Source organism: Camelus dromedarius, chromosome 24, assembly GCF_036321535.1.
Source record: "Camelus dromedarius isolate mCamDro1 chromosome 24, mCamDro1.pat, whole genome shotgun sequence".
Lineage (NCBI taxonomy): Eukaryota > Metazoa > Chordata > Mammalia > Artiodactyla > Camelidae > Camelus > Camelus dromedarius.
In genome coordinates, this window is record NC_087459.1 from 12,819,749 (window position 1) to 12,836,625 (window position 16,877).

The 16,877-nt window shown below is 37.3% G+C and overlaps 1 protein-coding gene across 1 annotated transcript in view; it reads right to left on the reverse strand.

Annotated features, from left to right (window-relative positions):
• The window catches only part of PDXDC1 (pyridoxal dependent decarboxylase domain containing 1), a 44,834-nt gene that overhangs the window by 26,898 nt on the left and 1,059 nt on the right, over positions 1-16,877 (reverse strand). Inside the window, exons 2-6 of the mRNA XM_031433171.2 lie at positions 6,412-6,485; positions 5,845-5,910; positions 3,771-3,851; positions 1,936-2,082; positions 425-614 (exon numbers count right to left, since the gene is read on the reverse strand). Coding sequence (XP_031289031.1) covers positions 425-614; positions 1,936-2,082; positions 3,771-3,851; positions 5,845-5,910; positions 6,412-6,485 — 558 coding nt within the window. The remainder of the gene's footprint in view (positions 1-424; positions 615-1,935; positions 2,083-3,770; positions 3,852-5,844; positions 5,911-6,411; positions 6,486-16,877) is intronic.

The following is a 16,877-nucleotide window of genomic DNA, read 5'->3' on the forward strand; positions in this document are numbered from 1 at the left end:
AGAACGCAAACACTAACTGTCCAAAAGGGGAAATAGTAAAATATACACTCACTTGAAGGAATATTATGAAGACATTAAAAATAAACTTAACTTTGAGGAATTGGTAAAACATGATATACACCCGTTATAACAGTTAAGTGAAAAAAGCCAGATATAACCGTGTTAAAAACACAGACACTCTTTGATTAGTCTAGAAAGAAAGAAAGTAAAATGGTGACTGTGGTTGCCTTTGGGTAATAAAAATAAATAAATAAATTCACTAATACACATTTATTTTATAATGACAAAATAAGCATATAAGAAAATCAACTTTCTTTTCACTTGAAAAGAACAGCAGCTAAAGAAATGGGTCCACACACTTGAAAAAGTTCCAGGACAGAACAAAACATCATTTCTTTAAAACATTCACCTGATACCACATTACCTGATTACAAAGGTACTGGCCCAGGCCAGGCCTAGCAGCGGCACTAAGATATATAACAGGTTTCTTGTTATGTAACACATTGAACCCATCCACCACAAAGTCTTCATAACGAGAGTGAATGGCAAGCCTACAGATCTTTGCAAGTCCTTCTCTTTCTTCTTCATGGAAATAAGCACAGCCATTTTCATACCTGTTAAGAGACACTCATATGTCAGTATGTTCTTACCTCTGTTTAAATCAGATTTTATATTCCAATCTGGTAACCATGTAAGTAATTCTTTTCTCAACCTAGAAACTGTCACCTAGATCAGACAGGAGCCACCTTCATCTCAGGTGGCTGACAACTCCTTGCAGATGGAGGTCATATAGAACAGAGGCCAGGACACTTCATCCACATCCAACTCCAGAAAGAACAGAAACTATGAAAACCAGCAGAGAATGGGAATCCCTCAGATACAGAGAGAGCTAAAGATCATGGTTTGACTTATTTTACAAGAAAGCCGGCATTGGATAAAGCAGGCACGGTTCTTAGCAGAGTTTCAGCCCTAAAATATTCAAAGTAAAATTGTCAAAAACGCTAATTAGGCTAACTTTTGCTTTCACTATTATCTCCTTGGGGCCTTTTATTCTTTTCAATCTCCAAGAGAAGGAGAGAGAGAGAATTTCAATTACATATGTTGGATTTTTATCAGAACTGAAGAAAATTTCTCCTTTGCTATATGTAAAGCAAACTCATACTCTCACTAGTAAGCTCTTTACCAACATTTGAAAGTGAGTCTCCCAAGTTAAATGTTCCAATGTTAGGTAAATATTCCTTTCCCATAAAAGTAATAAAATAAACATAAAAACACCATTGGTCCTGTGTCTTCTACTGACTCCTTAATCTACTAGAATTCCTTAATAATGCCAATATTATCACAGTATAAAGCAAATTTCAATTGCATAACACACACTCATCTTTCTTATGACAGCACAAGGCACCAAGGCACCAAGGCACAGCAAATACTTTGACTAAAAATATCTGAATCCAACCAGGGAGGGTATAGCTCAGTGGTATAGAGTGCACGCTTAGCATGCAAGAGGCCCTGGGTTCAATCCCCCATACATCCATTAAAATAAATAAATAAACCTAATTACCTACCGCCAAATAAAATAAATAAAAAATATCCGAATCCATTTCACCACTATATCTTCCATCAGCATGTGCCAATCAGGAATCCTAAAAATAAGTCACTGTGGACATTATCCAACAAGCATGTGCTTATATTCTCAGCTCTTTACATATATTCATTCATTCATTTCAGTTCTTTTAATCCTCACAACAATGTCATCAACTAGATACTAATGCTGTCCCCATTTCATAATAACGAAACTGAGGCATGGAGCGGTTAAGCAGCCCTTCCAAAAGGAAAGGGAAGAGGCAGATTTGAACCCAGGTAGCCAAAAAAGAGATCTCTCACAGTCTACACCCAACTCATAAATGTCTTTACTGGGAAAGGAAAACTCATTACCTGAAAATTCTGCATAGCCATAAGGTAGTGTCTGAAAGTATCCGAGTTGTAAGTTTTCTCAGCTTTTCTTTGTCCAGAGTTGAAATATAAGCCCCCAGACTGTGTCCCAACAAAGCAATATGACCTTGTTCTCCAATATGCTGGATCCTGCCAACCAAATTTCATTAGATTAAAAAAGAAGTTACTAGTCAAACATAAATAAAACTTAGAGACAGTATTCCAGGTATTTCTGTCAGATTTGAAATCCACTTAATGTGGACTAGAAGGCAGAAATAGAAATAAATTTAGAAAATTCAATGCATATAAGGTATAAATAGTCAGAGGAAATTTTTTTTTAAAGTCAAGTCCTAGGAGATAAATAGCTTTTTTATTGCATACCTACTAAATATACAAACTGTTTTTGAATAATTTTCTCCAAAAGTACTTTTAAAATTAAGTACCAGTTGTAAGAACTGTGGAGAGTAGAGCTGAGCTAAGATGTACAGAAAATAATTTTAGAATCATTAGATGAAGATCAGTTCCCTGCATTAAACAGCTATTTATAACAATACAGCAAATTCAAGGGGAACTAGGTATTGCTTTATATGTAATTAAAATGGATGGACTAATTTCCCTTATAAGGAATAAATACAATAAAGAAAAAGACAAAAAAAATCAAACAGGATACTGGACAAAGAAAACAGCTCATAGAAATGGAAAACACACAAAAAAAGTCACTAAACCTAGTTTATAAGAAAACTGCAAATTAAAACTATGCTGAAATATCATTTCTTACCTATCAGACTGACGATTAATGCTGATCCTTAAATTTGCTAACACCCTTGCAGGCAAAGGTGTGGGGAAAGAGGTGCTCTCATACATTGTGGGCGGGAAGGTAAACTGGCACAACTTCACAAAGGGCAATTTGGCAATACCTGTCAACATTACATATGCACAAACTTATCTGGCCCACTTCTAGGACTTCAATCCCCAGAAACACTTGCTTCTATTACAAATGACACATGTAGAAAGTTAGGCTGCAGCAATGTTTGCAAAACATGACGAGGAGACTAGTTAAATAAAACATGGCTCATCCATTCAAAGTAACACTAAATAGCTCTTAAAGGAGCTGATATGCCAGGAACGCCAAGACACAAATGAAGAAAGCAAGGCACAGAACAATGGGCACAGTATTTAGGAATTGGAGAGGAGTAAGCACAGACATCCTGCTTGTGCATACATATAAACAGAGTATCTCTGAAGAATACACAAGAAACTGGCAACACTTTAGAAAGGAGAACAAGGTAGTCCAGCAGAGGTGAGAAGGAAAACGCTCTTTGTATACGTCCTTCGTATCTTCTGAAATTTGCATCGGGAGAACACATTACTTACTCTAAAAAATTAAATTTAAAACAAAGAGAAAATGAAACTAAATAAATTGCTTGATAGATGAATAAATAAAATAAAATAAACAGATGATTCACAGACAATGTGGCCTGCCACCACTGAATCCAGCTGCAGCCCTTCTTAGCCATCAGAGGCACAGGCACAAGCACAGAAGCGACCAGAAACAGAAAAGCACAGTGGTTATTCTCTAGTCCCTGTGCCAGTCCCTCCTTAAGATATAATGCCATAAAAACTACAAGATTTTAGTAAATGACTTCCTTTTACAAAATATATTATCTAGAATATATAAATGTCCCTCTGAAAAGAAAAAAGTGAACATTGCTTTAATATCGTGCATAACTAGGAATGAAATATAGCTCATTATTGCAGCCACTGGTAAGAATGAAATCATTATCAAAATCAAGAACACATATACTTTCAAAGACAAGCTGCCAACTGTTCTCCATTACCGGGTGCTCTGGGGCTCCTCATCTTCATCTCCGTGCATCAGATTCTGAACTAGCTGGAGGATGCTCACCATGTCTTGTCCACTGCAGAACGGAAAGAGTTGACAGACAGGTGGAAACAACACACATCCCCCACCTCTCACTATTTCTCTCATCTAAATTAGCTTTGATAAGTTTTCTTTTTCAATTGAGTAGCTACAACAGAAATAGTATGTTTTGAGATATAGAATACATTTTTTTAATTTAAGTATAGTCAGCTTACAGTGTGTCAATTTCTGGTGTATAGCACTGTGATACAGAATATATCTTTTTAAAAAAAATCTCAAATTATTAACTGAATTCTGAATGTAACTTAACTTGTGATTAATTAAATCTTCTACCTAAATTTGAATTTGATTTTTTTTTAACATTTTACCAGCTTTAGCAGTATTTCTCTATTTATTGATTTGAATCTTGAAGACTATTTAATAAGCATGTTATAAGGGCCAAGAGAGTCCTCAAAAGATGCTGGAAGGTCACCGAAGCAGCACAAATACTCTAATGCCACTGGTATATCTAGTTTCCCTCCATGAAGGAGTCTTGTCTATTTATTCTAACTTACACATGAAATGCAAGCATCATTTATTACCACCTCTTCCCCAAGCTAGGAAACTGTAGATTTGCTTAAAGTGTAAAAAAATTTACTTCTATTCAATATACATTTTAAAATGCTCATGACATGAGGAGGTAAAAACTTAGGAGGAATGTGAATGGTTGAAGTTGTAAGCAATGGCAGGGCAACTTGCAAAACACGTGATGACAAAATACTATCACTCCATTAATGAGAATATGACTAATGAAAAGTTCTCTCTTTCGAATAAGCCCCGTGAAAACAATGTCCCAAAACCCACCCTCCTCAAGGTGCTGGTCTTTATGCGTGAGGGACTCTGGTCCTTGGGCACTGTGTAGAGATTAGGCCACGTGACCTGCAGCAAGCTACAGAGACTCACAAGCCCTACAGTACAAAATTGTGCGGATGCAGGTAGTCCATGGGAAGCATCTAATGCGGTGCCTGGTGCAGCGCTAGCACAGATGCTGGCTGCTAGCGTCGTTCGCGTGAGTACTCCTGACCAGCGCCTTTAACGCCCTCCCATTCTGAGAGGATCAGGTGTTCCTGGTAGTGCCTCTTCTAGGGGAACTTCGGCGGGACCAGTAGAACCCGTTAATTCCCTTTATGGCCTGGGATGAGGAGATTCATAGGATTTGGTTCCTGTTCTCAGTTGTAGACTGAACTTCGCCCTTAGAGGACTTCAAGTCGGCACCATTCATCCATAAGAGCAGGAATGCTTATTTTAAAATACTAGTATCTGGGTGTGCTACACAGAACATTTACTGGCACACTGGGATCCTTCTTGTATACTTTTCTTTTGCAACCCTGTACATATTCATATTCAGATCAAAGGACAACTTAAGGGAGTTGTACTGTTTACCTAAGTTCAGTTTCCTGGTTGTAAAACAAACAAAAAAATAAGTTTGTCTGAGGGACACTGGGCTAGGACTTTAACTCCAGACTGAGTGCTAACATCCTGTGAAAATGTCAGTCAGGCAGCTACTTATTTTTCTGGTATTTTCCCTGCTAGCTCAGACCACAGACACTTGACGGGTTTACTTTTGTTGCCAAAAAATAGATCATTCTGCTAATAAATGGATAGAGTTGATATTGTCCTTTCATTTACTACATAAAATGATAAATCTTATCAAGTTAAAATAAATTCTCACAATAAAGCTCTGTCTACCAAATAGATTACTGGTTTCAAGTATGAACTGAGTATGATAGCTGAGTTATAACTGTGAATTTGTGTATTGTTTCTGAGTCAAAGGTTGTGTGAAATTCTGACCAGGAAATGGGGAGAAGCATCAGGCCCATCACCATCACCAGCCAGCCAAGGGCACTTCCATCTTCTGATGTCACACTGCACGTAACTGTACATTTGCTTTGCGCTTATTAGAACTAAACCTGTAAATTAGTGACGGTAAAATCTTGGCTTAAAGATAACGTACACCCTAAGTAAAGGTGCTCATCTTCATCGCCACCTACCTGCCTTGCAATGGCCCTGGAATATCCCCTGATATGAGCTTCTTTCCATTTTCCTCCTCTGTTCTTCTAATTTGAAGGAAATAAAAAACTGTTAAATTTCTAACATTTGAGCATGAACATGTGATAATGTCGCTTATAACCTCTTAGTAACTGATGTAGAACTTGAAACACATTTATCACATCTCCCTCTCCCCACCCCAGGCTGGAGTATAGTTTAGTTTCAGGAAAAGAATATTAAAACAAATAATTTCAACCCATTTTCTGGTTAGTTGATGCCCTAAAGGCCCTGAATATACAGAAAGAAGTATTTACAGATTCAAGTCAATTTAGTAAGTAAATGAAACTCTTAATAGGCAGAACTGAAAATCATAAGTCCTGCCCTTCAATTTCAAAATCCTTTAATTACAAAGCAGCTTCTACCCAAGACAAATACCAATTTTAAAGTCAGCTGAAGCTAAGTGTGACATTCTGAAACCAAGAGGTGAATTAACAGAAGGAAACCAGTGCCACCAGTTTCACAGCAGGTTGCACACGTTTAATGGGGTCACTTCCGTTCCACAGGCTCACCTCTGACTGTCCTCCAGCATCCTCATGGCCTCCTTCAAGTTTTTTCCCATTTCAGCTAATGTAGGATCTGCTATCTGGGAAACAAATTTTTAAAACGTTAAAATTTAACAACCTTCTATTACTTCTGCAACATAATTCATCCAGAAAAACTAAATGCAAGTCCATTTTCTTCTAGATTTATTATAAAATACGTGGATTATAAAGCACATGTTTGCTTAAAAAATTCCAACAGTAAGAAGGTGTAAGTGTAAGTTTGTGGAGCTAATGAACAACTGACAAGAGAGGTGTCCAAATACTGGCTTCCTGGTTCCTGTTTCTGCCACTTTCTATTACATCACACTGATCTCGCAAGGCATGACAAAATAATCATGCAGCCATATCCGATCAGATTTTTATACCTGATAGAAAAATCATTTAAAAACAGATGTTTCCAATAAAAATCACGATTTAAATGTAACCACGAGATAGGTTAGATAGAGAGCAATCTGAAAGGGTCTCTGTGCTCTCCGTTGACAACTCTGAGTGGGATGAGGAACAGATAATGGTCAAGAGAATTATCTTGCTCCTCAGTCTACTGGTCATGTTCCTTACCACCTCCATCTCCAAACTCTGATCATCCGGCCAAATGAAAAGATAAACACTTTGCTTCATCAATCACACCTCCACGTTTCATGCTTACAACATCTGCCCTGTCTGAAATGTCCTTGTGCCTTTTATCTATTAAATCATTATTCAATCCTTCCAAGCAATCTTTATGGATAAAACCATTTTTACTTTTTCATATACCTTCTATTGATATCAATACAATTTTTTCTAAACCAAATCTGGACTCATTGCCTGACAAAAATGATTCTTTATGGGGACAACAGGACGGAAGGCTTGAAATTGGGGCCGTTCTAATATGCAACTGCCATTTATCCTTATGATTCCTTACATCCTTTACTGTAAATTGCTTTATAGATGATCTTTCCAGTATAGATATTCTCTCCAATTAGATTATAAGTTTCTTGAAGGCAGCCATTCACACTCCTACGATCTTTGACTTCTCTTATAGGACCAAGGGTCTAAAGTCAGCTTGATACACCGATTGTCATATTACCTCTGACATCCCTTAGCAAGGCATGGTAAATTGCATATCAACATGCTGGCTCTAAGCGCAATACAGCTAACTTTTCCTATAAGATTGGGAAAGATTTTTCAGTTAAGAATAGACAAAGTAGTTAACTTAGTTTAGAATTGTTTCATACAACAATACTTATTTTTAAACACCAGAATCACATGTGATGACAAGGTGCTTACACTGAGAGAGGCAGGAGGGAAACGCAGCTTCATATTCCCCCATCTGAGTCTCTGTCTATACAGCGCACACGCTCACTGAGTGGAATGGCTGACATTTCCTCCTACTTTCTTTCAGGGAGTAAAGTGGGGGCGGGGAGGTTGCAGATGGATAGGGAAAATAACACATTTAAATTTGAATAAATTAAATGCGAAGAGGATGTGACTCTAACGCTGCAGACCTTCACGTGCTTGTTAACTGGATAATTCAAAATATAAAATGTTACCCATTTGCAGGATATTAGGCCTCATGGAATGCTCTAAGAAAAAAATGTTCATTGTTCAAATGTTATTGGTTCCTTAAAACTAAAAACCATTCCTCCATAAACTTCTACTGAGGGCAGCCACTACTACCTTATTCACATTTTCTATACCTCTTTCAACGCCAAAGTACTTGTGTGATAGATGTTAATAAACAATAGCAGAGCATCAGCCAGACACAAACCAAAATGAGTGAAGAATTAAGTTGAATAAAGATGTCTGTCATTCAGTATTTAGAAGGAAACTATTTTACAATATTGGGGCAAGGAAAAAATAGTATTCTACGCCAGGTTCCTAAGAAGAATGTCATATTTTTTCAACCCTTAGCACCTAACACAGGGTCTGGCAGAGAAGAAGAGCTCAATAAGATTTGTAACCCTTAATAATTACTAATGCATACTGATGCTCACCATATTCCATACATTATGTAATGAACACCTTTACACGCACTGCTTCCTGGCTAACCCAAAGCACAGAGTTAGTATGCTTTACAGCCAGAATATAAAACAAGGTCTGTACTGACTACTCTAGAACCAGTGCTCTTAACCACCAGGCAAAACTGCTCTTCAATTTTATCAAGTACGTAAACAAGCAACTCACACCGGGAAAAAGGTCTGTACTCAAAAGTCATGATGAGAGCTAAGGTCTCACTTTAAAGATAATCCTTGCTTGACTGATGTTTTCACCTAGATAAAAAGTCAGTAAACCAGAAGACTTTCCCTACACATCAAATTTCCATTCTACAACAGCCTTAACTAGTTGACCATAAATTTACCACCCAAACCAGAGCATTTTTAAGAGTGCAAGGCAGTAATATTAATAATTAACCCAGGACAATAGGCATAAACTGGGACAGTCCTGGGCAAACCAGGATTTACAGTTACCCTAGCCTTCACTAAAATGCTTACTCCATATCTTAAACCATTATTCCGCCGAGTGAAGGCCATGCCAATGTTTGCAGTGGTGGCTGTACATGAGTTATAAGGTAAAACGAAAGACAACATATAATTTGAAAGGAGTGCACTCGCAGTGCAGGTACAGCCTACGGCACCAGTCTCAATGCTTAAGTCCACACAGTAAACTGCTACAAGAGACTTCTTTTCCTACCTATAAACATATCTGAATACATTTCCCCCTCACTTAAATCCTGAGGACAGTGACCTGACTAAAAATCTAGGGCCTACTAGAAACAATTTCTGAAAAAAGGTTCCTTTATTAACAAAAAAGTCAATAGATTCTAACCATCACTTCTGAGGCCAGTTGGCATTCAGTCTATTTCCTTTCCATCATCTCTCCTACTGCCCTTAAGTAAGTCAACCCAGGCTGAGTATGAATGTGGCATTTCAAGATGCTTTTCTAGGAAAGGGAGCTGTAGCCAACACAGACTTCTGAGTTAGACTCCTAGGGCCCCCTCTCACTCTGGGTCCCTCAGCCTTAAAGAGGCTTGTAGTAATTATATAGTTTAAAAACAGATCCAAAAAGTGCAACAAAGCGTTTATGGAGTGTGTGTATCTACAGGTTGACCTTCTAAACAGAAAATCACTACATGCTCACTACTGAAAACTCAGAAACAGTTATTAGACTGTTAGTCATTTATAAATTATACTTCAGCTATGGTTGATTCTGCTGTGTAATGATGAGGAGTCAGTATTTTTGCTTCAATTATGTCTAACATAGATGCATGGTATGGCTTAATGCAATTTCCAGGCTTCTCAAGATAACCATTCAATTGTTTGCATGATAACTGTCACAGAACTAGAAAGCTCATTTTCTAACACAAGCCCCACCATTCATCCTTTTATAACCAATTTTTCAACAATCATTTTTATACTAGTTGATTTTCATAACTTTCAGTCAGTGTGGGATATCAAAACATCCTGCCACTATCAGAGGAAATAGTATACATGTAATGTTAAAGTATCATTAAAACTCTCACCATGTAAATGGTGGAGGAAAAAAGTTGAAAGTCAAATGCAAGATAAAACAGTAAAGGAGGTCAGGAAGTAATTTTCAATTTTTCAAAAAAGTTAGTGGGAAATTAAAAATTAATTTGGTATAAGGCTACATAGATTAATAAAAAATTAGTTATTTTTGCTTTTAGCTAAAATTACATCAACTTAGTTATGAAGTAACACAGGTACTATTCCTACCCTTATAATTTGAGAATACATTATATTCACCATTTTATTCTATTTCATTTTAAAAAAACTGCTGGTCATGACCTGCTAAATTGATTTGACATCTCATATATAGGACTGTAACCTGCAGTGTGTGTCTGTGTGGAGGGGGGTGAAACCCACTATTTTATGGATGTTACTTAAAATTAGCATACAGTTATTAGTAATGGGATAAACAATCATTTGGTAATAAAGTTTGTTAACTAAGAAGTTACAATAACCTTTCAAAAGTGGGGACTGCAGCAGAAAAATAAAAATCTTAGGGCCGAATATTTGGGAACTACTGCTTCTCAGCTTCCAAGATCCTTAATCAAACTCTTGTGTACATTTTCTCCAGTGAAGTCAGTATACCAAAGTACAACCAAAAAATATTATTTACTTTCACATGAATTAGGGAAAAAATAGTATTTTACACCCTGAATTCATAAACATTACTGTTTAGCACAAACCTAAGTTTTAAAAAAAGAAGGGGTGTGCGAGGGTACGCGGTAGTGACAGAAAGCAGATCTGGAATCCACTGCAAAGGGGCACAAGGGAACTTCTGGGAGATGGAAGTGTTCCATATCTTGATTATGCTGGTGGTTATGTGACTATACTCAATTGCCAAAACTCAAATTGTATAATTAAAGTGGGTATTTTTTTCAAAAAAAATTTTTGGAGGAGGAGGTAACTAGGTTTCTTTCTTTCTTTATTTTTAGTGGAGGTACTGGGGATTGAATTCAGGACCTCATGCGAGCTAAGCATGCATTCTACCCCTGAGCTATACCCACCCCCGAGAGTGGGTATTTTTATTGTTTGTAAATTGTCCCTCAATTAAAAAAAAAAGGAGAGTGAATTGATTTAAACTCAATTGAAAAGAAATGTTAAGCAAATAACAGTACAAGTGGTACACTGATGTGACAAAATTCACAAAGATGGTATATGAATAACTATTTGAGAAAGACAGAGCTAAACCTTCGAAAGGAAGCAAAGCCCAGAAAAGGGGAAGCCTAAAATGTAATTTTAAAACACATTAATCACAACATTCAACAACAACAGAAGCATACAATACTGCAGTTTCAATAAACTTTTTTCAGGGGAGGAATGTTCATTTTTGAGGGGTTCTAGGACTACTGACAGAAAAACTAAAGCATATGAGAATACCCTCTGATTGTATCAGACAGAAGACCTTAGTGTTATCAAATGCTAGTTTCCAATGTTTGCATTAGACATAAAAGACACTACCTTTCTGGAACTGATCAAAGTGATCAAAAAAAGCTGTAAACTGATGTTTGCAACATTCCACGTATCCTTTTGCCTTCCACAGCTTTCTAAACAAGGTTAACCATGGATAGTGATAACCATGCAACTATCAACTTGCCAACAAACTATACATTTTCCTCGGTGAAAACAGAGTGCCTGCCAACTAAACAAGTAGCCCAAATACTACACATCTCTGAGGAGCAACAAGAGCAGCCGCAGCTGCTCCGGGAACACAGCTATTCCTTATGGGTCAACAATGAGAGAAAATGGTAAGGATTCTCCAAGGAGATTTAGCACCTTGCAAACCTGACTAACCTCACTGGAGCCTCAATTTCTACATTTTAAAACACTTTTGTCTAGTTTCAACAGAGAAGTATTTAATTAAGAATCAGGGACTTCCCACTCTGTCTTGTAAGAAAAAATTTTTATTGAAATATAGTTGACTTACAATATTGTGTTAGTTTCAAGTGTGCAGCAAAGTGATTCAGTTACATATATAGAGATAGATATTCTTTTTCAGATTCTTTTCCGTTATAAGTTATTACAAGATAGTGAATACAGTTTCCCGTGCTTCACAGTAAATCCTTCTTGTTGGAAAATCTTATTTTTGACTATCATGAATTCTATGCTTGAGTGTGTCTGTGAGAACATGAAGACATACTGTACTTACTGGCCCATTAAGCATCATATTTCTAGTTGAAAAGGGATATGCAAATTACATAAGGTGTTAGTATTTAACCTCACAAATCTCTCAAGAAAAGAGGCAGAAAAGAACATATAGGAAAAAAGAAGGGGCAAAAATACACAACAGAGTGGTTAAAACCTGGTAGCGTTAAGGAGGCAGCAAAGTTAGTAACACCAGATCAAACCTGGCATTGACAGAAGTATGCAGACAGCATAAGGGGGCATTCAGTTCATTTGCCTTAAGATGAATGCTGGGAATGTCTGGGATCCAAGTCTAAATTTCAAAACATGTATTCCAAGAGACCACCACTTCTGGAGAATCAATTCACTTAGACATTTTATCATGAGTAAATGCTTCCCAATAACTGTGCAGATGGAAAAATATCACAACAGGCAAGCTCTATTTCTAAAAAGTCTACCAGTTTGTCTGGAATCGTACTTATTCTGGAAAACAACAAAAAAAATTGCTTAAAGCAAAGTATGCTATCTATAGTCACTGGAAAAAGTAAGTCTTTCACTGAGATATACTTAAAGGAGGTATTTCCTAGGTAGGACTTGTTAGGGGACCAAATCAGAACAATAAAGATACCCATCACCCTTATCAATATCATTATTTCCAAAACTGAATTGGAATTAAAAAGGTTTAACATTGCTGATCTTACCCTAAGAATAAGAATTCTGAGGAAAGGAAGGCATCAATGCCTGAAGCCTCTACGTACCTTCAGACTTTTACTGTGTAAAACTGTAAACTGTGTGACTGTAAACTGTGAAACTGCCAATATTCAGCTATTTCTAGTGGGCAAAAACCAGCAATTTCATATGATTGCACCTATTACCATGTCCAGTCTAATAAGTAATTCGGTCTCACCAGCCTCCTGAAAGGCTTACTGGAGCACAATGTTTAATGTTGCTGAGTTGTGCCTTCAGATCGAAGGCTTTGTTTTTCTGTTTCTGTTTTTCTGCATATAGGAAAAAGATATCAGAAAAGTTTACTTCACTCTCAGTCATTTGAAACTCAGAATGCCTTGTCCACAGAAATAAAAAGTGGATGGGGTCCAGGCTAGACCTCAAGGACTATCTAACCTTAATGCAGCTAAACACTTCATGTTTGCCACAAAACAAAAATAACGATTGCAATAGTAACATGAATTAAACAAAAAATTTAAACTCAAAATAATTTTATGGCCCTTGAATACTGCTTGGAGAGAATAGTTAATTTAAGGTAAATAATTTAAATTTCTGAAAGGAATTTTTGGCTATTTTCAGGGTGACTGGAGGCATCTCTTTTATATCTAATTTCAAAAGATGAAAAAGCTTTCCTTTCTCTATTTACGTTTTACCACCAATAACAGGCACAAACATATTATAAAGTAAAAATCTACATTATATTTACATTTAAAACAAACCCTAAAAAAGCCATGATTCTGAACTAAATATTCTATCTAAAGAATCTTTCCTGGTCACTCAGTGCATTTTGTTTCTTAATTCCTGTGATTCTTAATTCTCCTCCTGGCTATACAAGGATTTGTCTAAACTTGTATGCCTCTTACTAGAGTGTAATTTCCCCCAGGGATCATGTCTTATTCTTATGTCTCTCTCAGCACTGGACTTTGATCATAGTTAGCCTGCAATAAAAATTATAAGTCAAAACAGGTTTCTGCTTTGCATGAGAACAGATGACACCAAGCTTAAGCAACTGCTATCTATAATTGTAACTCATAATCCTAGACATGGTGGAACATACACAAGACGCACACCAATAGCTCTGCTGCTAACTAACTCTGCAATCTTGAATAAATCAAGAATCACTGATGCCATAAAGTTTTAGGATCAGGAACTTTGTGCCATGTTTCCCCTGACACCCAGCATATGATAATCATTTACCACCTTAGCTACCATGAACCTGTATGCAAAACCCTCAATTATGATGTAGGGGCTGGTTCTAAATGAACGCCACAATGACAGGCTATCATCTCACAGAAGTCCTTCTAGTCTATGTAAGAGTGGGATCAACCAAGGCATACCACAAACACTGGTCATTTCAAGGTTGGTAATGCAGGTTCTTTTAAAGTGAAGAGCAGGAATAGAAATTCTGGTAGTCCTCATCAGTAATGATCAGCTATATTCCATCCATGCAGCTCCTACTGCTCCTTACAAACTTATGAACAGTAAGGTGATAACAGAATTTTCCAAAATCAGGTGCAAAGGGGGAGAGGGGAACTTAGCTCAGGGTGAGTACAAGAACCCAAAATGGGCTGGGTTGTAATTATTTAGGTTAGAAACAGGGTCAAAGTTGCCTCTTTCAGAGATAAGAATTAGATACACAATAAATAAATTGGCCCTGCTTTATATTACAGCACAGTCCAGTAAAATTTTCTGTGGTGATGAAAATGTTCTATTATCTGCACTGCCCGGTACTATAGCCACAAACAACACTGTGACTGTTGAACACTTGAAATGTGGGTAGTGTGACTAAGGAACTGTCACACTAATTAATTTTAATTAATTGCATTTAAATTTACCTAGCCAAGCGCGGCTGGTGGCTACCATACTGGATAGTGCAGCTGTAGTTTCTCTAAGTAAGTGGTTCTCAACCAGAGGGGGATCCCCTCTCCCTCAGGGGACAACTGCCTCAACTGGAGGTTTTGGTTGTCACACTGGGGAAAGGGGATGCTACTGGTACCTAGTGGGTGGAGGCCAGGGATGCTGCTAAACGTCCTACAGTGCACAGGACAGCCTCCTACGACAGAGAATTATCCAGCTCAGTGTCAGTAATGCCAAGGTTGAGACATCTGCTCTAAGTTTACTCAGGGTTGGAACTAATGCAAAACAAACTGCAATACACCTTGTCTAAACATAATACTCAGGAAGAATGAGATTTTCCAAGCAACACCAAAACATCTGGGCTGTTCTACAAGTTTCAAGTAGTAGGTTTCTACTAAGAAGTGTATGTAGGTGTGTTGAATACCTTAAGATCTTCAGAATCAGAGTTATTACTTCCTGTGGCATTTTTTTAAACTTGAACATTAACATAAGTAAACAGTGAGACTTGTTCCTTATGAGCTGGACATGAGGGAGGAGGAGGGCTGAGACTCCTACTCTTCTAGTTTGAATTCCTTGCCCCTTTAAATCTATCTCTAGTTTCTCAAGCCATCATTAATTTCAGATACAAAAAGAAAACTGATAGATCGTGAAAGATAAGCAAATCAACACAAGAAAATGGCAGGTCCTCATGTCTACACATTATCTAAAGAAAAAGCAAGGGCACAAAATTATATTTGGACCAAAGGAAATGTACTGAGTGATTCTATTAAATAGTGATAGCACACTACATTTCAGAGAGAGATTACTTGAAATTTTAGAGGCTGGGTATCAAGTAACATTGTAGTTTCTGTAACCAGTATAAATTATGCAAGGATCAGTTTAAATGGGATCATTCAGAACTGCACAAATAGTTCTCAAATTTATATTAGCAATGTAGAACTTAACCCAGAATAATCTATTCCTCAAAGAAAGCAGAATAATGGACACAATTCAGTGTTTTACTTTGATTCGAACTATTTTTCAGAACACAAAATCTTCAACATTCATATTATAGCAATGCTTTTTCTTTTCTGCCCACTTAGCACCAAGAGAAGTTGTTCATTACATGTAAATCCCCCTACTGCTTCAGGGAATGTAAAAATAAGATACAGTCCTAGTTCTGAAAAACTTACATTCAGAATTTCCACACTAGCCGAAGGCAGAAACTTCCAGCCCACACATTTTGAATTCCTAAAAAATCATTGAAATTTTTGTGACTGCTCCAGGTTTAAGCACACTGGAGTTTCAGTACCCCTTCAGATCTTCATTTGAAGAGTTTAAGATCTTTTATCATCAATTAACATTTAGGGAGCAACCACTGTAATCTACTAAGCAGACACCACAGAAGTAATATTTAAAGCAAGATTCCAACCCACTGTTTTGCAGGTCTGCCTATAACGAACTATTCTTGGAGGAAAGAACACTCCAGTTCTTTAGGCTTCTAACTGAAATGACACAAAGCCCCATCTTCTTTATGAAACTGGAAAAGAAACAACACTGAGGGGACATTTTTAGCATCATTTTGTATTCAACTACTATACACATGATGTAGGCCAGAGGTTCTCAGCCTCAGTACTGCTTATATTTTGAGTCAGATAACCCTCTTGTATGGGGCTGTCCTGTGCAATGTAGGATCCTGTTAGTAGCGTCCCTGACCTCTACCCACCAGCTGCCAGAGGCCCTTCCCTAGCCCCCAGCTGTGACAACCAAAAATGTATCCAGACATTGGCTAATGTCCCCTGGGGAACAAAACTATCCAGTGGTTGAGAATCACTGAGTTAGACTGAAACTCAAAGTACCACCAAAAGGTAGACACTGTGCTAATCAAAAGCCTGGAAAGGCTTTATTCCTAGCCAGAAAAACATAACGTTCACTACAGAGGCGGCGGAAGAAAAACATACTATCTTTATCCTTTCTTGACTCCTTCCAGCCAATTTATGAGAAACCACCCAGGCGTAGGCTATACCATTGTGTGCACTTGAAGACATCTGGCTCAACTTGTACAATTACTCCCTTCAACTCTTCAGTGACAAGTGAACAAATCTACAGCAGCTGCTGCTTTGAAAAAGTGACAAAATACGTTATTTCTGTCAGTTCAAAATTAAAATAAAGCCGTCTTAAAACACTAGCATTGCTCCTGAATTCCACATATATGGAAATTTGGGTCTGGACAAGCAGACTCCC